Here is a 24,578-nt window from a genome sequence, read left to right as displayed (position 1 = left end):
GGGTTAACACCCTGCCTTAAAGCACTGGCATCCCATATGGGCGCTGGTTCTAGTCCTGGCTGCTCCTCTTCCGAGCCAGCTTTCTGCTATGGACTGGGAAAGCAGTGGAAGATGGCCCAAGTTCTTGGGCCCCTGCACCCACATGGGGGACCTGGAAGAAGCTCCTGGTTCCTGGCTTCAAATTGGCGCAGCTCCAGCTGTTGGGGCCATCTGGGGAGTGAACCATTGGATGGAAGACCTCTCTCTCTCTCTCTCTCTCTCTCTGCCTCTCCTCTCTCTGTGTAACTCTGACTTTCAAATAAATAAATAAATATTAAAAAAATTAATTAATTAGGGGCCAGCACTGTGACATAGCAGGTAAAGCTGCCGCCTGCAGTGCCAGCATCCCATATGGGCTCTAGTCCGAGACCTGGCTGCTCCACTTCCGATCCAGCTCTGCTATGGCTTGGGAAAGCAGTGGAAGATGGCCCGGGGTCCTTGGGCCCCTGCACCCACGTGGGAGACCCAGAAGAAGCTTCAGGCTCTTGGCTTCAGATGGGCCTAGCTCTGGCCATTGCAGCCATTTGGGGAGGAAACCAGCAGATGGAAGACTTCTCTTTCTCTCTCTCTGCCTCTGCCTCTCCGTAATTCTGACTTTCAAGTAAAATAAATAAATCTTTAAAAAATTAATTAAAAAATCAAGTGTACATATCAGTGGTTTTCAGTGTATTCACCTGTAATTCCAGAACATTTTTATCACCCAGAAAGAAAAGCTGTACCCTTAGTAATTAGTCCTAATTCCCTTCTCCTCCCATCCCCTGGGAACCATCAATGTACTTTGTGTGTCTATTCTGGACAGTCCCTACAGATGGAATCATACAATACGCTGCCTGTGTGGCTGCCTTGTTTTACTCAACAGGCTTGCTAGGCTCGTCCATGCGTAGCACGTATCCTGTTACAGTCAATAACAATGCATTGTCATGAATATACAAACTGCACTCGCCCACTCCCCAGCGGATGAACATCTGGCTGTTTCCACTCTGCAGCCGTGACGAATGATGCTGCCCCTGACGTCTCTGTGTGCGTGTTTGTGTGAATGTGCTTCAGGTCCTTCAGCTAGGTCCCTAGGAGTGGAAATGACAGGTCACATGACAGCAGTCACATTTCACTATGCATGCTTTAGCACCCGTTTCCCTGTCTAATCATCTTTTTTTTTTTTTTTTTTTTTTTGACAGGCAGAGTGGACAGTGAGAGAGAGGGACAGAGAAAGGTCCTCCTTTGCCATTGGTTCACCCTCCAATGGCCGCCGCGGCCAGTGCGCTGCAGCAGGCACACCGCACTGATCCGAAGCCAGGAGCCAGGTGCTTCTTCTGGTCTCCCATGCGGGTGCAGGGCCCAAGCACTTGGGCCATCCTCCACTGCCTTCCCGGGCCACAGCAGAGAGCTGGCCTGGAAGAGGGGCAACCGGGACAGAATCCGGCGCCCCGACCGGGACTAGAACCTGGAGTGCCGGCGCCGCAAGGCGGAGGTTTAGCCTGTTGAACCACGGCGCCGGCCCCTAACCATCTTTCGATCCACAGAGTGATCCATCTCATGTCAGTGCACTTCAGAATAAATTGGAAGCATCAGTACACTTCATCCTTCAACTCACCAGCGAGTCTCTTGTTAACTAAGACTCAGTGTTCACAGCTTTTTCTTCTCATATCAAATTTACAATGAACTTTTATTTCTTATCCATGTATTTAAAAGGCAGAGGGACAGAAGGGGGTGGGGAGAGGTCCCCTATCCATTGGTTCACTCCCCAAATGCCACCAACAGCTGGCCCAGGCTGAAGCCAGGAGCTGGGAACTCAATCCAGGTCTCCTACATGGGCGGCAGGGATCCAAGTATCTGAACCATCACTTGCTGCCTCTCATGGCCCACACTGGCAGGCAACTGGAAACAGGAGGCAGAGCTGGGACTCCAACCCAGGTATTCCAATGTGAAATGCAGCCATCCTAACCAGTGCCTCAACCACTACGCAAAATATTCACCTCACCCCCAGTGATTTTTTTTTTTTTTTTTTTGGACAGGCAGAGTTAGACGGTGAGAGAGAGAGAGAGGCAGAAAGGTCTTCCTTTTTCTGTTGGTTCACACCCCCCCCCCCAAATGGCCGCTGTGGCCGGCACACTGCGCCGATCCGAGGCCAGGAGCCAGGTGCTTCTCCTGGTCTCCCACGCGGGTGCAGGGCCCAAGCACTTGGGCCATCCTCCACTGCCTTCCCGGGCCACAGCAGAGAGTTGGACTGGAAGAGGGGCAACCGGGACAGAATCCGGCGCCCCAACCGGGAGTAGAACCTGGGGTACCGGCACCACAGGCGGAGGATTAGCCTAGTGAGCCGCGGTGCTGGCCCTCCCAGTGAATTTTTAAAAGTCCCAGTCCACGAGTTTAACACATCCCTACACCTGTGGGATCCAAATCAAGGGAACAGTACCACGGTCCCCATGCACTTCCTCGTGTCACTTTACAGTCAGTCCTGCCCCTGCCCCTGCCCCACCTGTCCAAATGCAGTCTTGTGATTTTGTTTTTCTGCCAATTAGTTTGTTCCAGAACTCGATACAAACAGCATCACATGGTATGTGCTGTTTTCTCTCTGGCTTCTTTCCTCTGTCTTTGAGCTTCATCCATGCTACCACGTGGAGCAACACTCAGGGACTCCGTGCTCTCCTCCTCATGGATGAGAGTACTGTAGGCTGTGTTTCCTTCACTCAATACTGAACACTTGGGCTTTAGACAATCAAGTTGCCGTAGCACCTGCCTGCGAGCCTTGATGTGGACACATGTGTGTGTCCCTCCTAGGATTAGAACTGCGTTCTAGGGTTACGTCTATGTTTACTTTAGTAAGAAACTTCTGGCCTTTTTCCAAAGGCTTTGTGCAGTTTTCAGGACCACGATGCATGATGCTACGGGCTCTGAGCCAAAGAATACAACACAAACTGTAAACTGCTACTGATTATCTTCATCTTAAAATTTTAAATAACCTGGGGTTGGAATAGTGGTACAGCGGGGTAGGTGCCTCTTCTGATGCTGGCGTCCCATATCAAAGTGCCAGGTTGATCCGCTTCTGCTCCACTTCTCAAACGGCTCCTGCTAATGCACCTGGGAAGGCAGCAGATGATGGCCCAAGTACCTAGGCCCCTACCACCCATGTGGGAGACCTCGATGGAGTTCCCGGCTCCCAGCTTCAGCCTGGCCCGGCCCTGGCTGCTGGGGCCATTTTGGGAAGTGAACCAGCAAATGGAAGATCTTTTTCTCCTCCCATTCTGCCTTTCAAATAAGTAAATAAATCTTTAAAAAGATTATATCATGTGCAAGTAGATAGTTTTGCTTCTTCCTTTCTAATCTGGATGACTTATATTTTTCTTGCCTAATCGTCTTGGGTAGAACTTCTAAAACAATGTTAAAAAGAAGCAGGGCAGTCATTGGGGTGCAACACTTTTAACTTATCTCTTCCAGAGCTCAGGGTGCCCGGGGCCAAAGGTCATGCCATGTAGAAGGGAGGAGGAAGAGGAAGCCAGTGAGGAAGCGGAGGGGGAGGAAGAAGAGGAGGAGGAGGAGGGCAGCTTTTTCCTGCTGGAGCAGTCGGTGACGCTGGGCCGCTGGGCGGTTGCCCAGATCATAGAGACATTGCAGGGCTGCACCCCCGGGGCCCCCAGTGGTGGCTGCTCCTGTAGTTATCAGATGGAACTGGCCAACAAGCCCTGCCCGTCTCTAATCTGGATCTACAGGCTCCATTCTCTTCTTCTCCCACCCTGTATCCAAATGCACCTGCTCAGCATCTCAGTGTTGCTCCCTGCTGTTAAGACTCTCCTGGGTTTCCATGGGTTTCTCAGCTGGTGCTTTATGGCTGATTACTTAAACAACTTTCCTGATGTGTGATGTATATATCATAAAATTCACTCTTTGAAAAAAGATTTATTATTTATTTGAAAGGCTGAGTTACAGAAACAGAGACAGAGACATCTATCCACTGGCTCACTCCCCACTCGGCCACAACTCCCCAGGAACTGTGCCAGGCAGAAGACAGGAGTCCGGAACTCCATCCCAGTCTCCCACGTGGGTGGCAGGGGCCCGAGCACTTGGGCCTTCTGCTGCCTTCCCTGGTGCATCAGCAGGGAGCTGCATTGGAGGTGGAGTAGTGTGACTGAACCAGTGCTCACCCGCATGCTGGTGTTGGTGTCCCAGTGGCAGCTCACTGCGCCACCATGACCCCTATTCACCTTTTTTTTTTTTTAAAGATTTATTTATTTACTTGAAAGTCAGTTACACAGAGAAAGGAAAGACAGAGAGAGAGAGAGAGGTCTTCCATCCGCTGGTTCACTTCTCAGATGGCCGCAACAGCTGGAGCTGTGCCAATCTGAAGCCAGGAGCCAGGAGCTTCTTCCAGGTCTCCCACGCGGGTGCAGGGACTCAAGGACTTGGGCCATCCTCTACTGCCTTCCCAGGCCATAGCAGAGAGCTGGATCAGAAGTGGAGCAGCCAGGGTACAAACCAGTGCCCATATGGAATGCCAGCACTGCAGGCTGCGGCATTAAGCAGCTATGCCACAGCGCCGGCCCCCAATTCACCCTTTTTAAGTGTACTTTAGTTCTTAGAGTCCAAGTATGCCCATCATGCTGATAATATCCCTCCCCAAGGTGTCCACTTTTAGCTACAATGATGGAAAGTTAGCCCTGAGGGGTTTGAGATTTTTAATAGTCTACAGCCTGCAGGCAACAAGACACTGGAAGGGTCATTTTCCACTCTTCCTCCTCTAAGAAAAAAAAAAGAAGAAGTCTTGGCTAACCATCAAGTCAACCATAATATACTAAAGCGTTGAAATGGCCACTATTGGCTGGCGCTGCAGCTCACTAGACTAATCCTCTGCCTGCGGTGCGGGCACCCCGGGTTCTAGTCCCTGTTGGGGTGCCGGATTCTGTCCCGGTCGCTCCTCTTCCAGTCCAGCTCTCTGCTGTGCCCTGGGAGGGCAGTGGAGGATGGCCCAAGTGCTTGGGCCCTGCACCCGCATGGGAGACCAGGAGGAAGCACCTGGCTCCTGGCTTTGGATTGGCGTGGCGCGCCGGCCATGGCGGCCATTTGGGGGGTGAACCAACGGAAGGAAGATCTGTCTCTCTCTCTCTGCCTGTCAAAAAAAAAAAAAAGAAAGAAAAAGAAAAAGAAAAGAAATGGCCACTATTTTATGTTCATGCAAACTCACCATTTTCTTCTCCTGCTACCCTTGGGAGCACCTCCTCCTCTGCTGGGCTGAGGCCTTCCTTAAAATTTTGTGCAGGGTTGACCCTGTGGAGCAGTAGGTTAATACTCTGCTTGCGTCGCCGGCATCCCATATGAGCACCGGTTCTAGTCCCGGCTGCTCCTCTTCAGATCCAGCTCTCAGCTATGGCCTGGGAAAGCAGTAGAGGATGGCCCAGGAGCTTGGGCCTCTGCACCCACATTGGAGACCCGGAGGAAGCTCCTGGCTCCTGACTTCGGATCAGCTCAGCGGCCATTTGGAGAGTGAAAGAGAGTGAAAGAGCGGATGGAAGAATGATCTCTCTCTCTCTCTGCCTCTACCTTTTTGTAACTCTGCCTTTCAAATAAATAAATAAATCTAGAAAAAAAGGAAGGGAAAAAAAAGTCTTTGCAGCTCACAGCCCCTTTCAAGACCAGCAACCTCCAGGTCTCCAGCAGTCCCAGCCCCGGGTGCAAGCCCCCACACCCCCAGGCTTCCAGCTTAGAAACGTCGGTGTGTGGCCCTGCTTTCTTTACCTTTCCCAACTCCGCCAGCCCCATCGCACAACAGGGCTCCCCTCCCTCTCTCCATCCCCGCCAATCTCGCCAGACACCGGCACCCCGACCTCAAAAGCGCAAACGCTGGGAGCCGGCGCGGACGTGCGGAGCGGAGGACGTGTGTAGGTGTGTGTGTAAGTCTCTGCGCTTGTGTGTGGGCGCAACCAACAGGGCGCACGCCGGTGTCCTTCCTCTGCGGACGCCAGCCACGCCGGGCGGAGGGAGCGTGGAGCAGCTCCCCAGTGCGCCCCCACACCCCGCGCTCAGAGACCCACGCACAGACGCGGCGAGGCTTCCCTCCGGACCCCAGGCCGGCAGGAGCCTGTCCTCTCGGGGCATGGCTCCCCCCATCCGGCGCGGTGGTAGGGCCCGGCGCGACGTCACCCATTGTTTACAAATCAACCTGAGCCGGCAGCATTCCGGCTTCGCCGCTGCAGGCAGGCTGCGCGAGCGCCAGCCGGGCCCGGCTTTTGCGTCCGCCCAGGTCCCGGCCCCGACCCCGGCTCCGGCCTTAGCCCCACGCCGGGATCAACCGCGGCCCACCCAACCCGCGGGCCGCCCAGTCGCCAAGCGACGCCTGCAGAGCTCCGGGTGCCCGGGCCGAAGGCCATGCCGTGCCGGAGGGAGGAGGAAGAGGAAGCCGGCGAGGAAGCGGAGGGGGAGGAAGAAGAAGAAGAGGAGGAGGAGGAGGAGGAGGGCAGCTTCCTCCTGCTGGAGCAGTCGGTGACGCTGGGCGGTTCGGGCGAGGTGGATCGGCTGGTGGCCCAGATCGGCGAGACGCTGCAGCTGGACGCGGCGCAGGACAGCCCGGCCTCCCCGTGCGCGCCCCCGGGGCCGCCACAGCAGCAGCCCCTGCGGCCCCCGGCGGCGGTGCGGGCGGACAAGGCCCGGGCCCCCGGCGTGCCGCTGCTGCCGCCGCCCGCGTTAGCCGAGGCGGTGGGCCCGGCTCCCCCGGGTGCTGTTCGCTGCGCCCTCGGGGACCGCGGCCGCGTGCGAGGCCGGGCTGCGCCCTACTGCGTGGCCGAGCTGGCCGCGGGCTCCAGCGCGCTGTCTCCGCTGCCCCCTCAGCCCGGCCTTGATGTTCCGCCGGGGGCCGGCAAGCAGGGCATCCCGCAGCCGTTGTCAGGCCCGTGCCGGCGAGGATGGCTCCGAGGCGCCGCCTCCTCCCGCCGCCTGCAGCAACGGCGCGGTTCCCAACCCGAAACCCGCACGAGCGACGACGACCCGCACCTGCTCCTGCAGCAACTCGTGCTCTCGGGAAACCTCATCAAGGAGGCGGTGCGGAGGCTCCATTCGCGAAGGCTGCAGTTGCGTGCCAAGCTTCCCCCGTGCCAGCTCCCGGGGCCGCTGTCCGCCCCGGCACAGGAGCCCCGCTCACCCCGAAGCCCCCGAGCGGCCTGCAGTGACCCAGGCGCGCCGCGGAGGAGGGCGCAGCTCCGAACTGGAGACGGTGTTCTGGTCCCTGGCAGCTAACAGCCAGGGTGGCCGCAGCGCCGGCCTCCGACTGGGAGGCCACGGGGCTCTCCGAGGGCTGCATCCCTGCTCAGACTAGTGGGGAACTCGCTCCTTTTGATGCAGAGAAAATAAGCTGGTGCAGACGGAGAGCGAGTGTTTCCGCGGCCCCGATCTGCTTGCAATTCAGGACTCGGCCGGCGCTGCGGAAGGCAGATTCTAGAGCGTACATCCCACGCTCGCGGTCCGCAGGACTCCCAGTTGGCGGTGACCCGCGCAGCCCACGACCACGTGGCCGCGGCCCAAGCTTCTCGGGCCCGCAGAGCACGGAACGACTGTGGAGGACCGCAGTTACTTGCTTTACCTTTCCAGGGCTGGTTCCCGATCCGCGCGCGACCTGGGCAGTTTCAGGCAGCACCCCAACCTGCCGGACTTGAAGATTGTACGACACTTAGCAACCCCAGCGCGTGCCTTTCCGGGTGCTGGTTCTTAACAGAAACCACGTGGCCTCGGGAAAGGACCCTCCTGGGGTTGAGTGGGAGTAGCCTTCTCCTCTGCCTTCTCTTTGCAGCTGGCTGCCTTTTCCTGAGTGCACGGGGAAGCCGGTACACCACGTACACCACGGCAGGACGGCGGCGGGGGTGTTGGAGGTGGGAGGGTGGGGTGAGACGCGCAGGGACCCTCTGTCCTCTCTCGAATGTGCTGCGACAGCCCGTCTGCCCCTCCTCGGGTTCAAGGTCACGGAGTTGCGGGGCTCCAGCTGTGCAGAGTGGCCGCGTTCTGCGGTTGCGCAGAGAGGGGCTCGCCGTTTGGCGAGAGCCAGAGGGTCCCGAGAACGCGGGCGTGGGCACTCGGGGACGTGCCGGGACCCACCGTCCCTGGTCGCGCCCCGGGGCCTCCACGGAAACTGCCCTGGGGGTGTGGCCCCGGGTCCCTCCTCGTCCCCCCTGCTTTGCTGTCCTACTCCAGCCGGTGGCCATGGGGATTCCGCGGCCTGAGCAGTGGAGAGCGAGGGGGCTAGGGAGACGCCACGTGACAGGCACTCCAGGGACGCACAGCCTCGCACAGCCGCTTGAAATGGGCTCTCGGGGCCATTTGCAAGAACGCTGCAATTCCCGGGGTAGACGGAGTTGGTTTCCGCCCCCTGCCCCTCCCCCCAGCCGTGCCAGCTCGCCTTTGTAAGGGAAGGAAACCGAGTAGAAAATGTGACCCTCCAAATGGAGACGCTGCGGGCTCTGCCATTGTGATCGTGGGACGTGTTGGGAGCATGCTGCTTACTCCCGGAGGGCGCCAAGACTGTTCTGTTGTTTTAGTTTCATAAAGCGTCAATGGCTTGTTCATGTCCAGATGTGGCTATTGACGGATCTACACTTCGCAGCGGAGTGTCTGGAATCGTGGCTGTCCTGATATAGGATTTTAACTTAACCGAAATACCTGCTTTGAATAAATGTGTTGGGTTATTATTTTTGGGGGGTTGGGGGTGATGATTTTCTATTATACTTGCCATCCGTGGGGAAGATGTACAAAACACATTTCTCTGATCTCCATAAACATGAAAACACTTGAAATCCCTGCCAGCCTGGCTTGCAGATGGTAATTAGAGCGCCTTTGTGTCTGAGCAGCTCACTAGTTAGACAAGGTCTGGGCAGCTGGGTGTGTATTAGTGCTGGCATGAAATGAAATAAAAGTGAGGTCAGGTTTTGGACCAATCCCATCCCCAAACTTGAGGGCCTCTGGCTCAGCCATCAGTGATGGAGATGCTGCTACACCGCCTGTGACTTCGCACAGGATGTCAGATGGGCCATCGCTGCAGATTGGGGGGACGACCGCATTTTTCTTTCTGCTGTGGCCATTGGGTGATTTTTGGTTGGGGGCTGCTCAGAATGCAAGCCTGGACGTGGCAAAGTTGGCCCAAAGCTTATTAAAGGACTCTTCCCTTTCTGCCCTTGACAGATTTGCTACCAGTCTGTCCCCCAAGCAGTGACAAAACAGCCCGTCTGTCCCTCCAGTGCGGAGTTACTGTGGCCTGGGTGACAGAAAGGACACCTAGGGCTTCAGTCCGCTTGGACAAGTTGCCCAGCCTCTGTGGGCTTAGTTTCCTCTTCTCACAAAAGATAATGAGATGAAGGGTGGGTGGTGACAGACATGCCCTGGAAGTGCACGGCAGGGGGTCCCTACCCCTTCCTTCCCAGGGCTGTTCCATAATAGCCAAGTGGCCCGTGCTCGGTTTCTCACAGAACAAGGGTGCGTGCCGGCCCCAAAACCTCCTTCCGGCATGACTGGCCGCTACTTCAAGTCCTGATTTCCTGCCTCTCTGACTCGATGCCCCTTTCTCTCTTTCTCACTAATACACAGACTCTGATGGTTTCGGAAGACTCCCTCCGCACCGGAAGCCAGCCAATTCCCCGGAAGGGGTGGGGGGAGGGGCTGGCTCAGTCTAGTGTGGCCCAGCAAGGAAAGAGCAGTCCTGGAGGCTCCTGGGCCTCCCACAGAGCGCTGGGCTCCTGCCTCTGGGTGCTGAGCACTGGGGGAAAGTGGACAACTGCTGACTTTCCCACAGGAGAGGGGCCCTGAGGTCGTCCTCTGTCCCAATTCTTAGTTGGGGAGGGATCTCAGGGGTCAAGGGTTGAGGAATTCCATGGTTTTCTTTGCATCCCTCAAAGCTACTACACCAACTGTGCTGACTTCTTGTCATAAAAATGATTGGCGAAGGCCAAGCTCAGTCTTAGGGTTCAGACAGTACAATTTTCTCCCTAAGAAAAGGAAAATGGGGTGGGCGTTTGGTGCAGGCCTTAAGGCAATACTTAGGATGCCCACATTGCACATGGGAGTACCTGGGTTTGAGTTCAAGCAGCACTTCCAATGCCAGCTTCCTGCTAACGCCTACCCTGGGAGGCAGCAGGTGATGGCTTCCGACCAGGGTCCCTGCCACCCATGTGGGAGACCCTAATGGAGTTCTGGGATCTTGGCTTCCACCTGGCCCCACACTAGCTCTTGAAGGCACTTGGTGAGTGAACCAGAGGATAGAAGCTCTGTCTCTCCCTGTCTTTCAAATGCATATAAATATAAATAAGTAATATTTTTCAAAAGGAAAACGAGAAAACAAATGCTGGCTATACATAAGGCACTGTAAATGCACTATAATCCCACAGCTTTTTAAAAATCCTGCCAAGCCTTATTATTCAGCCCCAAATGTTCTTTTTAGAATAAGTCAGGATTTACTAAGTCAAGGAAATGGGCAGGGAATAATTTGCCAAAATCATTTATGCAGTCAGAGGCTCTAACAGAATCGGGAACCCAGGTCTCTGGGCTCTCAGTGTAGGCTTCTTCCCAATAGCTCCATACTATGGTCTATGGTCTGTCATCACTCACAGCGAGTCCCTGTACACACGGCAGGATGTATGAAGCACGCACCTGCCATTGGAACCCTGGGGCCCTAGGCTAAGCCAGGGGATGCCAGCTGTGCTGTAACTTTCCTTACACAATCTTCAGCATCCTGAGAAGACAGTGGCCACAGAAAATGGTCTGGAAGAGATAAAAGACCAAAGCCATAAACTGAATGAAAATAAAGCCAAACTGAAATGGCATTGATTGGAAAATAAGCGATTTGGAGAAAATGCCATACTGCATAGAGAACTCCAGAGTCTGCTGCCCCAAGATTTCATTCCTAATTAGGTGTAAGTGCTACAATATTCAGATTCCATTTTTTTTCTTTTTTAGAGCTTCTTTTTCCATCTCAGAAGCAGAAGCATGGAGAGAAGATCAGACACCACTTTCCTAGCCAGCAAAGTCTGTGTCTAACCCTGTGATCCCTTCCTTCCAATCAGGAAAGAGTTACCTTGGCAACCAAATTACTAAGTCACTCAATTAGCTCCCCCCTCTTCTACCAATGCGCGGTAATCACAGAATGTCAGCCCCGGGAGAGCTCAGCTCTCAGATGCCTGGTGCTACTGTCTCATTTAGAGATGGAAGCCCAGAGAGGTCTCCTCTCAGAAGTGCACTCCATTAGCAAACTGGGGAAGCTGGTACAGGCAGCGGGCACACCCTCTGCCACACAACGTTTCCATTCACAGCAGAAGGGAAAACAAATAACCTGCCCATGGCGGTGTTTGTAAGAATACTTAATACACAAAGAGCGTGGGCTTTGCCGGCATCCCTGCTTTCGAGCTGTGTGATTTGAGACGGGATCTGTAGGCTCAAGCATTGTGGTGAATTCATCTACAAACAGGTGTAAGAGTAGAAGGACTGTGTATAAATATTAAACTATATCAAATTCTATGGCAAGCGAATAGTAAACATATAAGTAATAAACAAAACATCCCTCCCAAAAGCTGTTGGATAAATGTCACTTCTATGAGTCTTTTCTCTTTCTTTATGATTTATTTATTTATTTACTTGAAAGAGTTACACAGAGAGAGAAGGAGAGGCAGAGAGAGAGAAAGAGAGAGTCTTCCATCCGCTGGTTCACTCCCCAGCTGGCCGCAACAGCCAGAGGTGGGCCAATCGGAAGCCAGGAGCTTCTTCCAGGTCTCCCACGCAGGTGCAGGGGCCCAAGGACCTGGGTCATCTTCCACTGCTTTGCCAGCCCATAGCAGACAGCTGGATCAGAAGAGGCGCAGCCGGGACTAGAACCGGTGCCCACATGGGATGCTAGCATTGCAGGCGGCGGCCTTACCAGCTATGCCACAGTGCCGGCCCCCTATGAGTCTTCTACTTAAAAAATCCTGTCTCTCAATCACTTCTTCAATCCATTTCTTTTGAAAATTTTTATCACTATTTATTTGAGAGGCAGAGACAGAGTGAGAGAGCATTCCCATGTGCTGGTTCACTTTCCCAACTGTCCACCAACAGCCCAGGAACCAGAACTCAGCCTGAGCTCAACAAACCTGTTTCCTCTGAAAATCAGACCAATTTCTTGATCATCACCGCTGTCACACCAGTAAATGTTAAGATAGGTGTTAAGGGAAGGGATAATCAGTCTCAAAGAGGTTTAATGGGAAAAGAGTGGCGGTCACTTCAACCAAGCTTGGGAGGGAACTCAGGGTTGCAGGAGGAGCCACAGGAATATCACTTGGGGCCCCAAGTCTTACCTCCCCCATTTCCTGTTAGAAAATCCCTTCCCTGGGCTGGCTGGGCGTTGGGCTCAGTGGTTAAGATTCTGCTTGGGATGCCTTCATCCCATAGCTGAGTGCCTCGTTCGAATCCTAGCTCCACTTCCAATTCTAGCTTTGTAGCTTCCTGATAATGTGTAACGTGGGAGGCAACAGATGATTTGAGTACTTGGGTCCCTGCCACTCACATGGGGAACCTAGTTAGAGCTCTGGGCTCCTGGATTCAGCCTGGTCCAGTCCCAGCTGTTGCAGGCATTTGAGGACTAAACCAGTGAATGAAAGATCTCTCTCTCTCTCTCCCCCTCTCTCTGTCTCTACCTTTCTGCCTTTCAAATAAACAAAATAATACAATTAAATGTTTTAACAAAATAAAAAAAAAGCCCATCCCCTTCTAATTCGACATCAGCGCCCCGCGCTCAGTTCTACTGGCCTGCCCTGGCCACTCAGGTCTACAACTGGTATAGAGAAGATGGGGCAGTTTCTTCCTGGGGAGTGACTTGTGAGTTCATCTGGTTCTCACCGTCTTATTTATGTCATTATGGAGTTATCTCAGGGGCTCACATGGCTATGTCTTCTCTTCCCAGCAAAACTGTCTATTCTTTGATGGCAGAGGAATGACAAGATGAAAAGAATGTTTTCGGCAGGTTGTCAGGCACACGGTGTGGGGAGTAGACGGAGGCTGAGGGCGTGCATCTATGGTCAGCCCAACAACTAGTTGGCGTTAGGGCACCCAGGCCCTGGGCGGTAAGAACCTGGGCAGAAAGGGAGAGGAAAAGACAGGAGAGAGAATTTTTTTTTCTTTTTTTTTTCTTTTTCGACAGGCAGAGTGGACAGTGAGAGAGAGAGACAGAGAGAAAGGTCTTCCTTGGCCGTTGGTTCACCCTCCAATGGCCGCCGCGGTTGGCGCGCTGCGGCCGGCGCACCGCGCTGATCCGATGGCAGGAGCCAGGTGCTTATCCTGGTCTCCCATAGGGTGCAGGACCCAAGTACTTGGGCCGTCCTCCACTGCACTCCCTGGCCACAGCAGAGAGCTGGCCTGGAAGAGGGGCATCCGGAACAGGACCGGTGCCCCGACCGGGACTAGAACCCGGTGTGCCGGCGCCGCAAGGCGGAGGATTAGAGGAGAGAGAATTTTGAAAACAAAACCCATGGAGCTCAGCACAGTACCATATGGCTGTAAAAAATGTGGACTCTGTGCCAGACTGCTCAGCTCCTTCCTTTAAAGTTCCTGCCCGTGAACTTGGGCAGGTTACTTCACCTCTAACCTCCGGTTTCTCAGCTGCAAAGGCCAATAATAATAAAAGTTGTTGTGAGGATGAATCGCGGTACTGCTAGTAAAAGTGCTTGGGCCACTGCCTGAGACATAGCCACATTTAGAGAATTAGCATTTAGTCAATATTTACAGAACAAACCAATGGGAGAATTTCAACAGACTGGCCACGGCTACTGGAGCAGGTGCCTCGGACACAGATGATGAGCTGTGGTGCCCAGAAGCCGGAAGAAGCTGGGAAAGGAGGGGGAGCCGCTACACAGGGAAACAGGGCCAGGAGTGACCCGTGCCTGGCCCAGGTGGATAGACGGCAAGGGGGAGATTCTAGAGGAAGGAGTCTACAAAGGACGACACAGGGCCCCAACCTAGACAAGTCTGATGAGCAGGACTCAGGGGCACTGGAGGTGTGAGGTGCCACATGATCGCCCAACACAGAGAGGGACCCGGCTGCAGAAACAACCTAAGGGCTCCTCATGTCCGGGGCTGGGTGTTTCTGTTGCCAGCGATGAATTCTCTGCAGCTGATGCTACAACAGAATGAAAACTAAAACTGATAGCAAAGAGCTTATTAACTGCTTCCCCTTATCAACGGCTAACTGACTCACCGAGGTAAACTCAGAAACCACCCCCACCCTGCAGCCCGTTAGCTGATAGGCTATTGGCAGATAGCAGGCCGTTTGTTTGACTTATTGATTTGGGTGGGTTAAAGCAGCACAAGCCGCTTATCAACCTGCTACCTTTGCCCTGCCTTTTGCCCACCTTTTTCTCAACTGTGAATGAGACTCCACGGCCCCACAGTGAGAGACGCTTTCCTCAACGTCTGCCTCAGACACTGAAGTCCCAAGCAGACCCCTGGCTCCAAGACACACCATCAACACTGCTTCCCTTCCGCGGGGTTAGCTAAGGAGGGGAGAGGGGCCGGTGCTGTGACGTAGCAGGTTAAGCCTCTGACAGTAGCACCAGCATCCCAAATGGGCACTGGTTCAAATCCCGGCTGCTCCACTTCCGATTCAGCTCCCACTTCCGATCCAGCTCCCTGCTAATGGCCTAGGAAAGCAATGGAAGATAGTCCAAGTGCTTGGGCCCCTGCACCCACATGGGAGACACAGAAGAAGCTCCTGGCTCCGGATTGGCCTGGCTCTGGCTATTGCAACCATTTGGGGAGTGAACCAGCAGACAGAAGATTCTCTCTCTGTAATTCTGCCTCTCAAAAAAAAAAAAAAAAAAAAAAAAAATCGGAGGAACTCCATGCAGATGTGCAAAGCACACTTCTCAATGGCACTGATAAAGGGAAGCAGAATTTCCTTCAGTGTTCACAAGACGATGAAAGTCTCTGAGCGAGATCCGAGTGTAACACCCTGGCCCTCTGCAGGCTGCCTGCCCACAGAATGCAAACATAGACATGTGTGTGTGTGCGTGCACACGCACATGTGTAGACACGCTCACATACATTCTACCACGTCTACAGCTCACCCTACAGCCTTCCCTGAGCTTCGACTCCTGCTCTTGCTTGGTCTGCCCCCTCTCTCCTCCTACAGAGGTCTGGTGAGCCGGCCTTTGTGTAGCATGAAGGTCAGGGCCGGGCACATGGTTAGCCTTCTGTATATTAGTGAGCGCTGTTCTGACTGCCCATCTGCCAGCATCTCCAGACTCCATGCACCCCTCTTCGCCCTAACTGTCACATCTTTATCTTCAGCCTGATCTGTCTCCCACTCCTAGCCATTCATGAGACAGTGGGCTGCCCTGCCTGTAACTTCCCACAAACTCCCAAGCAGCCTTCCCCGCCCCCACATCCCCAGCACACCCACAGCTTCTCCTTGCCACTTCCCCATTGCTCTGGCCCTTCTGAGCCTGACACTGGCAGTGTTCTCAGGGAAGCTTAGGCACTGGCCCCTTCAGAAGACAATTGTCCAACTCCGCCCTTGCCCGTGCCCCCAGCTCGGTGCCTACCCATTCCAAGGCACTAGGGACATCCTAGCCAAAATCAATCCTGGGCCAAGTGCTAGGGGGCCAAGTGCTAGCTGCAACACCTTGGAAACGGCCTTTGCCTCCCAGACACAGGAATGTTTCCCCAGGCTGGATCAGTACCAGGGACTGGGGCGTGTGAGAAAAGCGACATGGATGGGCTCAAACAGGAGGCAAGAGGATCCACTTGAGAATCTGGAGTTCGGGGCACTGCTGTGGCACAGCAGGTTAAGCCGCCACTTGGGGCACCCACATCCCACACTGGAGTGCCTGATTGGAGTCCTGGCTATTCTGCTTCTGAACCAGCTTCCTGCTAATGCACCTGGGAAGCAGTGGATTAATGGCTCAAGTGCTGGAGTCCCTGCCACCCATAGGGAGACCCAGATGGAATTCCTGGCTCCCAGCATCAGCCTGGTCCAGCCTCGACTATTGCAGGCATTCAGAGAGTGAGCCAGCAGACGGATGATCTTTTTTTCTTGCTATACATTTCAAATGCTGCTCTACCACCAGTAATTCCTACCTCTCACCATTGAAACGAGCAAAGTAATATCTTGTAAAAGGTGCCTACCAGCTCATTATCTCTTCTCTTTGCCTTTCATATAGATGAAAATAAATATATGTGGGGCTAGGGTGTAGCAGGTAAAGCCGCTGCCTGCAGTGCTGGCATCCTATATGGGCACCAGTTCATGTCCCAGCTGCTCTACTTCCCATCCAGCTCTCTGCTGTGGCCAGGGAAGGCAAAAGAAGATGGCCCAAATCCTTGGGCCCCTGCACATGCATGTGAGAGCTGGAAGAAGCTCCTGGCTCCTGATCAGCTCAGCTCTGGCCGTTGCAGTCATTTGGGGAGTGAACCAGTGGAATGGAAGAGCTCTGTCTCTCCTTCTCTCTGTGTTACTCTGACTTTCAAGTAAATAAATGAATCTTAAAAAAAAAAAAAAGAAATATATGTAAGAAATTATGTAGGGAATTAAAAACAAAAATAGGCCCCACCAGCGGATCCAGCATTGTGGCACAGTTAAACCACTGCTTGAGACACACCAGCATCCCACATCAGAGTGCTGGTTCAAATCCCGGCTGCTCTGCTTCTGAGCATCTCCTGCTAAGGTACCTGAGAAGGCAGCAAAACATAGGTAGCCGAAGCACTTGGGCCCAGCCACCCACGTGGGAAACCCAGATGGCTCCCGGCTTCAGCCTGTCCCAGGCTGTTGTGGCCATCTGTGGCGTGAACTAGGGGATGGAAGATTTTTCTCTTTCTCTGTCTCTGCTCCTCTGCCTTTCAAATAATAAATAAATCACTAAAAAGGTGCCTACCAGGACGCCTGCCTATAACAGGGCCTAGTTCTTTCTCCTTGTCTGCTTAGCTTCTTGGTCCCATAGATCTCATCTCCATCTCCGTGGCCACGGTCACCATTCTCATTTCAGCCCTGGGTGTTACAGATCCACAGGATTTCTACATTTGGGGACCCCTGTCTGTCCTGGCCCTCTGACCTCAGCTTTAAGGAGGACCTAAGCTTCTAAGCAGGAAGCAGCCATTTAAGCCGTTAACTGTGCCTCCTGGTGATGCAACTCCCGTTCCCTGTGTGAGGCTCTCAGCCCCCAGGCCTCCTGTGAGTGCCACCAGGATGTCTGTAAACCTGCCTCATCCTGGATCCTGGGAAGTTTGCATTTCTCTGGCTGATGCACAACAAATGCTAGAGAATGGCGCTGCTGTTATGTTGAAGGTTTAGCAGGGTTGGGGTTTGGAGGATCCACTTAGGAACTTCTCCAAATGCAGTATAGGAGAAAACAGTAGCAAGGAAGTCTTGTGGGGCCGGCGCTGTGGTGTAGCAGCTGAGGCCGCTATCTACAGAGCCAGCATCCCATGTGGACACCCTGGTTCGAGTCCCAGCCACTCCACTTCCTATCCAGCTCTCTGCCATGGCCTGGGAAAGCAGTACAAGATGGCCCAAGTCCTGTGTGGGAGACCCGGAAGAAGCTCCTGTCTCCTGGCTTCGGGTCAGCACAGCTCAGGCCATTGAGGCCAACTGGGAGTGAACCAGCGGATAGAAGACTTTTCTATCTCTCTGTAACTCTGCCTTTCAAATAAGTCAATCAATATAAGGCATTGTCTGATTACATGAAAAAAAACTTTTTTTAAAGGTTCATGTTAAGTGGAAAATTATGACTGGCAGAGCTGGCTGATGACAGAGCCAGACTGGCCAGGGTGAAATCCCACTTCCAGTAGCCAGCACTGTGGCACAGCACATTAAGCCATCTGTGACCCTGACATTCCACAGCGGCGCACTGATGGTCCCCACTGCTCTACTTCTTATCTAATTTCCTGCTTAAAAAAAATAAAAAATGGGCAGGGGAAGATGACTCAGGCACATAGGCCTCTGCTACACCCTTGGAAGACCCAGATAGAGTTCCAGACTTCTGGCCCAGCCCCAGCCATTGTGGCCATTTGGGGAGTGAACCCGCAGATGGAAGGATTTCTCTCTGTCCCTTTCTATCACTCTGCCTTTCAAGAAAAAAAAAAAAAAAAAAATCCAACACCTCATCAAAGGTTGTAATTTTGAGGAAACTATTTACTTTCTTGTCTTCATCTATGAAATGGAAAACCAGTGCCCACCTCGTGGCACACAAACACATGGAGGGCTGGAGGTCGCGGCAGCACTGAGGATGCTGCGTGAGATGCACCCCGAGCTGGGGTGCCCGCCTCCAGGCCTGGGCAACTCCACTTCCAACCCAGCCTCCTGCTAATGCACACTGACAACCAGATGATGCCTCTAAGACCTGGCTCCCTGCTACCCATGTGGGAAACCCAGATCTGGGCTCCTGGCTTTGGTCTGGCCCAGCCCTGGCTGCTGTGGGCATTTGGGAAGATCCCTCTCTGCCTTCCAAATAAATAAAATATTCAAAGTAAATTCATCTTTATGATGGCGGCCACAAGCATTAACAGTTATTTTGTGAGCCCTAAAGCTTCCCACACACCTCGGGTCCTCATTTAAGTCCTATTACGTATTCCTGTTTCAGGTCAGGCATTTGGCCTAGCGGTTAAGACGCCTGTGTCCCACAGCAGAATACCTGGGTTCGATTCTCAGCTCCAGCCTGACTCTAGCTTCCTGCTAACACAGACCCCATGGGGCAGTGATGATGGCTGGAGTTATCGGATTCCTGCCAGCTGCATTGCATTCCCAGCTCCTGACTTTGGCCCCTTGGCAGGCACTTGGAGAGTGAACAATGGGCTTGTCCCTCTCAGATAGCAGTAAAGTAGTATTTCTTTTAAGTAGTAACTGGTTTACTGGTGGGAGAAGGGAAAAGCTCGGAGCGGTGTGACCTGGCCCCAGTGACGCGCTGGTGAAGGCCAGGCTGAGTCCAGCCGCTCCCCGAGTCCCGGGCTTTCCCTGGAGCCCCAGCCTGGGCATGCTGGGCAGGACAGGCCTCCAGGGAAGGGGCTTCAGCAGGACTCCCGCTGGAGAGGAGGTAGAGACGGCTTCAGGGAACCAAACCCCTGCCTGCTCACACCAAGCAACGCCACAACCACTGAACATGCTGGAAAAGCCCCGTTTCTCTCTCCCTGGGCCACAGCTCAAGGCTAGGTCAGTCTCAAGGGGGAAGTCAGGCTGGCTTTGTGGTGCCTTCCCCATTCCTCACCAGATGAAGACCCAGCTCCCTCCCAAGCAGAAGGCATTTCTAGAGCAGGTTCTATATCCACACAGGGCACGGGAGCCCACCTAGCAGCTTTTAGAAACCTGGACTTCATTTTATGATCGTGGGGAAACATCACCCCAGAAGCACTTAAGTCCGGCAGCTCTGCCAGAGCAGAGCCAGCCCCAGCCACCTGCCAGGTCCCCTTGGTCACCAAGCGCGCTCATCAGTACTGGGGGACCCCCAGGCTGTGCTCCCCCTCCCCCACCTCCCCCAAAACTCCAAACTGCGCTCCAAAACAAAAAAAAACCAAATTTATTCAGCAGACATTTTAATTAAGAAATCCTATAAATCAGGACCACCACAATTTCAGACACTCCGTTGCGAAGTGTAGGTCAATAGCTACATCGGAAGGATGACCAAGCCATTGAAACTTTAAAAAAAAAAAAAAAAAACTGGTTTAGCTACCTTAAGTGTGGGGGTGGCACCTTACTAAAGCACCGCCATCAAGTTTCACGAGGGCAGAGCCAGCGGCTTCTCCTCTGGAGAGTCACATTGAAAAACAGCTTCCGTCACTCTCAAAGAGCTGGCACAGCAGGAGGACACATTCCTTGCTGGGAGGGCCGGAATGAGAGGAGAAAGGGCAGGGTCCCTTCGCCATCCCACCAGACACCAGCGGGGCTGCAACACGGAGGGCCGGCTGGCGGGACGGGAGAGAAACTCGAGAGACTGTTCCTAAGTTTCTGAGAAAGCTCCTGGCATGGCCAAGAGCTGCCGTGCAGGGGGAGGAGTTTTGGAAAGAGGAAAGCACAGAAAAAGCAAATAACTCGGCACACGGCCTCTCCGCCTGTGTCCTCGGGAGATTCCAAGCAGTAGCAAAGCACAGACCCCAGCTCTTGCAGCAAGAAAAGGAGAGAGACACCCGGAGTTGAATTCAGAAACCCCAAAGCCTTCCACTCACAGCAAACTGTAACCTTGAACCACAGGTGGCAAGGTCAAGACACTTAAAAGTCCACATTCAAATCCAACTATGGCTACCCTCAGAATTCTCCCCAGTCCTCAAACTGGAGTTCACAATGCACACCTCTGGCCACCACCAGAGGTGGGGAGCACAGCAGGGGGCGATGTGAACTCCCCCCCCCCAGCAAGCCCTCTCCTGTGGCCCCTCCCCCGGCATTTCTGTGCACAGCAATTGTAGCACCATTTGCAGTAAGCTCCTCCACCGGAAAATAACGAGAAAATATATGTGCATTGTTAGTTTTCAAGTATGGTTATAAACCCTCGCGATTCCCGCCCCTCCAAGCTCCATCTTCAAACAATCCAAGCACACGACGCCCCATGGGCTAAGTCAGGTAGAGTCGATGCAAGTAGCTGCCACAGTTGTCCCAGTTTATCCCAGGTCCTTGGCCCCGAGGGTCGGGTAAACGCTCACGCAGCACGGCACGGGCGCGCCCTGGCCGGGACATTTCTCCAAGCTTAAGTTTTCTCCAACAGCCTCGCCAGGGCCGGTAACTTCTCGGTTTGGAGTCGGCCCACGAGCCGCCCCGCAGTCTAGGCGCCTGCTCCCAGGATGACGACGGAGGCTTCGGTTCAGGGCAGAGGAGGGCAGGACGCTTTCGGGTCTGCGCAGCGGCGTCCTCCTCCTCCTCCTCCGGGGGGGCCGAGTTAGAGAAAGGCGCGGGAGGGGTGCAGGGCAACCGGCTCCGGGCCGCTGCGGCCACCCCCAGGCGCAGGGGCGCCCGCGGGGCCCGTGGCTGCCACCGCAGCGACAGCGCGCTGAAGCCTCCGCACCGCCTCCTTGATGAGGTTTCCCGAGAGCACGAGCTGCTGCAGGAGCCGGTGCGGGTCGTCGTCGCCGGCGCGTGCCCCGGCTTGGGGCCATCGTCGCTGCTGCAGGCGGTGGGAGGCGACGGCGCCCCGGAGCCATCCCCGCCGGCACGGGCCGGGCAGCGCGCTGGAGCCCGCGGCCAGCTCGGCCACGCAGTAGGGCGCAGCCCGGCCTCGCACGCGGCCGCGGTCCCCGAGGGCGCAGCGAACAGCACCCGGGGGAGCCGGGCCCACCGCCTCGGCTAACGCGGGCGGCGGCAGCAGCGGCACGCCGGGGGCCCGGGCCTTGTCCGCCCGCACCGCCGCCGGGGGCCGCAGGGGCTGCTGCTGTGGCGGCCCCGGGGGCGCGCACGGGGAGGCCGGGCTGTCCTGCGCCGCGTCCAGCTGCAGCGTCTCGCCGATCTGGGCCACCAGCCGATCCACCTCGCCCGAGCCGCCCAGCGTCACCGACTGCTCCAGCAGGAGGAAGCTGCCCTCCTCCTCCTCCTCCTCCTCCTCTTCTTCCTCCCCCTCCGCTTCCTCGCCGGCTTCCTCTTCCTCCTCCCTCCGGCACGGCATGGCCTTCGGCCCGGGCACCCGGAGCTCGGCGGGCGTTGCTGGCGGCTGGGCGGCCCGCGGCCGATCCCGGAGAGGGGTTGAGGCCGGAGTCGGGGCCGGGGCCGGGGCCGGGGTGGACGCGGAAGCCGGGCCCGGAGGGCACTAGCGCCGCACGCCTGCAGCCGCGAAGCCGGAATGCTGCCGGCTCGGGTTGATTTGTAAACAATGGGTGACGTCGCGCCGGGCCCTACCACTGCGCCGGGCCGGGGGGGGACGCGCGAGGGGGCGCGCGGACGCGGGGCGTCGAGAGCGGCGTAAGGCCGCGGCCGGAGCGTCACGGCGGCGGGGCTCATCGCCCCCCTGAGAGGGGCTCCTGGGTGTGGGGACAGCTTTCGCCCAGTGGCGGCCAGGCGAACAGGACAGGAAGTGGGAGGCTCCGAGGCGGCCCGAGTTGGTTTCTCCCACGCGCGGACACACCCCCCCACACACCACCCCGGCCTCCCTCCCACGTGTCCCCAACGCCCGGGGCCGGCCGGCTCCTCCCCCGCGCGCGCGGCGCCCCGGCCCGGCGGGGGAGGGGCGGGGCGGACGTGAGGTGGGGGCCCCTCCGCCGAGCCCAGGCCCAGGCGCGCGTCGGGAACGGACGCGCCGGCGCGCGGCCACGGGCGGCTCTCTGCCCCGCCCCCAGCCCACCGAGGGTCGGGTGGGACCGAGCGGTGCGGATCCGGCCTCGCGCGCGCCTCCTCTCTGAGGTGTTTTTCTTCTCCGCCTTTTTCCTCTCCAGTTGGTTACACAAGCAGCCGTGCGTGGAGCGCTGCGCTTTCCCACTTCGCGTTACATCACAAAAGGCTTTTCGTGTTATTGCATGCGCTTCGAAAGCCTTTGAATGATTACGTAAGTTTCCATCAAGTGCTGGTAATTGTTTGAATTATTAAACAGCTCCTCTCGGGCTGGCTGTTCGCCTCCTCTCTCCGTTGTAAGTAAGGGTGTGACTGACGTATTTGTGCGTGAACTTCCCACACCGGCCATTCTTCCCTCAGAACAAATTCCCCAGAGTGGAGTTTCAGGTCAAAGGCTCTGGATATTTTAAGGTTTCTGATAAATGTGCGAAATCACTTTCCAAGAGTTGGGTCAATGTTCTCTCCTGTTAGTAATGTGTGAGCATACATTATTCATTGCCCCTTGGCCAGTATTTGAGTAACTACCGTTAAAGGGGTGGGGGGGCTGACTTCATAGATGAAATGCTTTTGGGTCGCATTTCTGACTTTTGTTAGGTAGAGCAGTTTTCTAGATGTTTGTTAACCACCGCTACTTCCTCTTTTTGTGAATTGGCTGTTCTCTAATTAGCTGCTGGTACCTATTTGCAGACCTGCCGCACCTGTTTCTTCAGGGTTTGTGCTGGCTCAAACAGCCATGCTTTTCCCAGATTTTAATGCAGTCAAATCTACAAAATCCCTTACTCTCAGATTCCTAACACTATGCTAAATGTAGAGCATTCTTGCCTCTAAAAAGTTATTAAATATTCAGCTCTATTTTCTTTAGATTTTTCTAATGCCTTGAGTTTTCTGTTTTCAAATCTAGGAATAATTCTGGACTTTGGTGCAGGGAGATAATATGAAATTAATTTCTTGGGGCTGGCGCTGTGGTGTAGCGGGTAAAGCTGCCGCCTGCAGTGCAGGCATCCCATATGGGTGAAGTTTGAATCTTGGCTGCTCCACTTCTGATCCAGCTCCCTGCTGTGTCTGGGAAAGCAGGGGAAGATGGCCCAAATCCTTGGGCCCCAGCACTCACATGGGAGACCCAGAAGAAGCTCCTGGCTCCTGTCTTCGGATGGGCCCAGCTCCGGCCGTTGTGGCCATTTTGAGAGTGAACCAGCAGATGGAAGACCTCTCTCTCTCTCTCTCTGCCTCTGTGTAACTCTTGATTTTCAAATAAATTTTTTTAAAAATTAATTTCTTTCCTGAGAGAGCCTGCCACGAGCGTTGCCCTGGTACTTTCTGGCTGGCACAGAGGTGTGTGGGTGATAGACACAGGCTCTCTGTTCCCCGAGTTCCGGTGCCTGCTGAAGTTGGGAGGACTGGGTGGGGTTGGGAATATTCCAGGCAGTCTGTTGTGTGACACCAAAAGAGCCCCGAACAGGTTGTCCAGAGACTGGATTCCAGTCTCCTTCATTCTGCCTCTGGGCGCGGGACTCCTGGCCAATCAGTTTACAAGTGTTTTCACTTGTAAAATGGAAAAAATAATCCCTGCCCGGCCTCCCTCCGAGGGCTGTTTTCAGGATCAAATGAGATAATGGGGACGGGCTTTGTCAGGCATTACACAAATGTAATGTGGGATTAGGTGCGGGGGCTTACTAACAGAAGCCTGGCCCGGGTCCAGCGAGTCCCCTGTCGAAACAGCTAATATATTAATGAGCCAGCCTCCCCCTGCAGCCCACTGGGTAAAACATAGCCTGAGGCATGCTGGCCTGGCCGGGCCCTTTGCATTCTGTGTGCCTGGTCTACCCTGACCTGGGTGTGCTCAGCACCCGCCCCAAGCCATCAAGGTGTGTCCCGCAACCAGTCGGGCAGGTCTGCGTCCCGACGGCTGCCTTCCCAGCCAGCAGCTTCCTCTGAAGAGGGCGCCTCTCACATTTGGCTGATGAGAACAGGAAGCCATTCCCCCAGAGAGGATTCTCATTTTCATTCTGATGGTACTTACTGCAGAATTTTCATGGGAATGAAAACGAGGGGAGGGCTTATGGATTTCAGGAGAGTTACAATGGTAATTTGTCCCCTCCTCTCTCTAAGATGATGCCCTGCTCCAAGTGGAGAAAAGCAGTTTTATGCTCCATCGACTTTAAACATTAATGGGTCTGGCGTAGCTATTGTCTCTAACCCAGCATCCTTGGAAGTTGTTTTGTCTTCCTGTCAGGGTAATTCCAACAGTGTTCTTAGTACTATAAGAAATGGGCTTAAAAAAAATCTTCTCTTTGTAATGTTGCTTTTGTGTGGCGATTGC

At 54.8% G+C, this 24,578-nt stretch overlaps 2 protein-coding genes across 2 annotated transcripts; one reads left to right on the top strand and one right to left on the bottom strand.

Annotated features, from left to right (window-relative positions):
• The first annotated feature begins 6,303 nt into the window (after nucleotides 1–6,303).
• FRAT1 (FRAT regulator of WNT signaling pathway 1) lies at nucleotides 6,304–8,852 on the top strand. Its single transcript, XM_062214049.1, has one exon. It carries the CDS (start codon nucleotides 6,397–6,399, stop codon nucleotides 7,258–7,260), a length of 864 nt encoding a protein of 287 aa, XP_062070033.1. The 5' UTR covers nucleotides 6,304–6,396; the 3' UTR covers nucleotides 7,261–8,852.
• A 10,685-nt stretch (nucleotides 8,853–19,537) lies between these two features.
• Nucleotides 19,538–21,733, bottom strand: FRAT2 (FRAT regulator of WNT signaling pathway 2). Its single transcript, XM_062214197.1, has one exon. It carries the CDS (start codon nucleotides 21,597–21,599, stop codon nucleotides 20,880–20,882), a length of 720 nt encoding a protein of 239 aa, XP_062070181.1. The 5' UTR covers nucleotides 21,600–21,733; the 3' UTR covers nucleotides 19,538–20,879.
• Between the last annotated feature and the right edge of the window lie 2,845 nt (nucleotides 21,734–24,578).

The sequence above is a fragment of the Lepus europaeus genome, chromosome 17, assembly GCF_033115175.1.
Source record: "Lepus europaeus isolate LE1 chromosome 17, mLepTim1.pri, whole genome shotgun sequence".
NCBI classification, from domain to species: Eukaryota; Metazoa; Chordata; class Mammalia; order Lagomorpha; family Leporidae; genus Lepus; species Lepus europaeus.
Note: the sequence above shows the minus strand (reverse complement) of the source record. Positions and strands in the feature narration are given on the sequence as shown.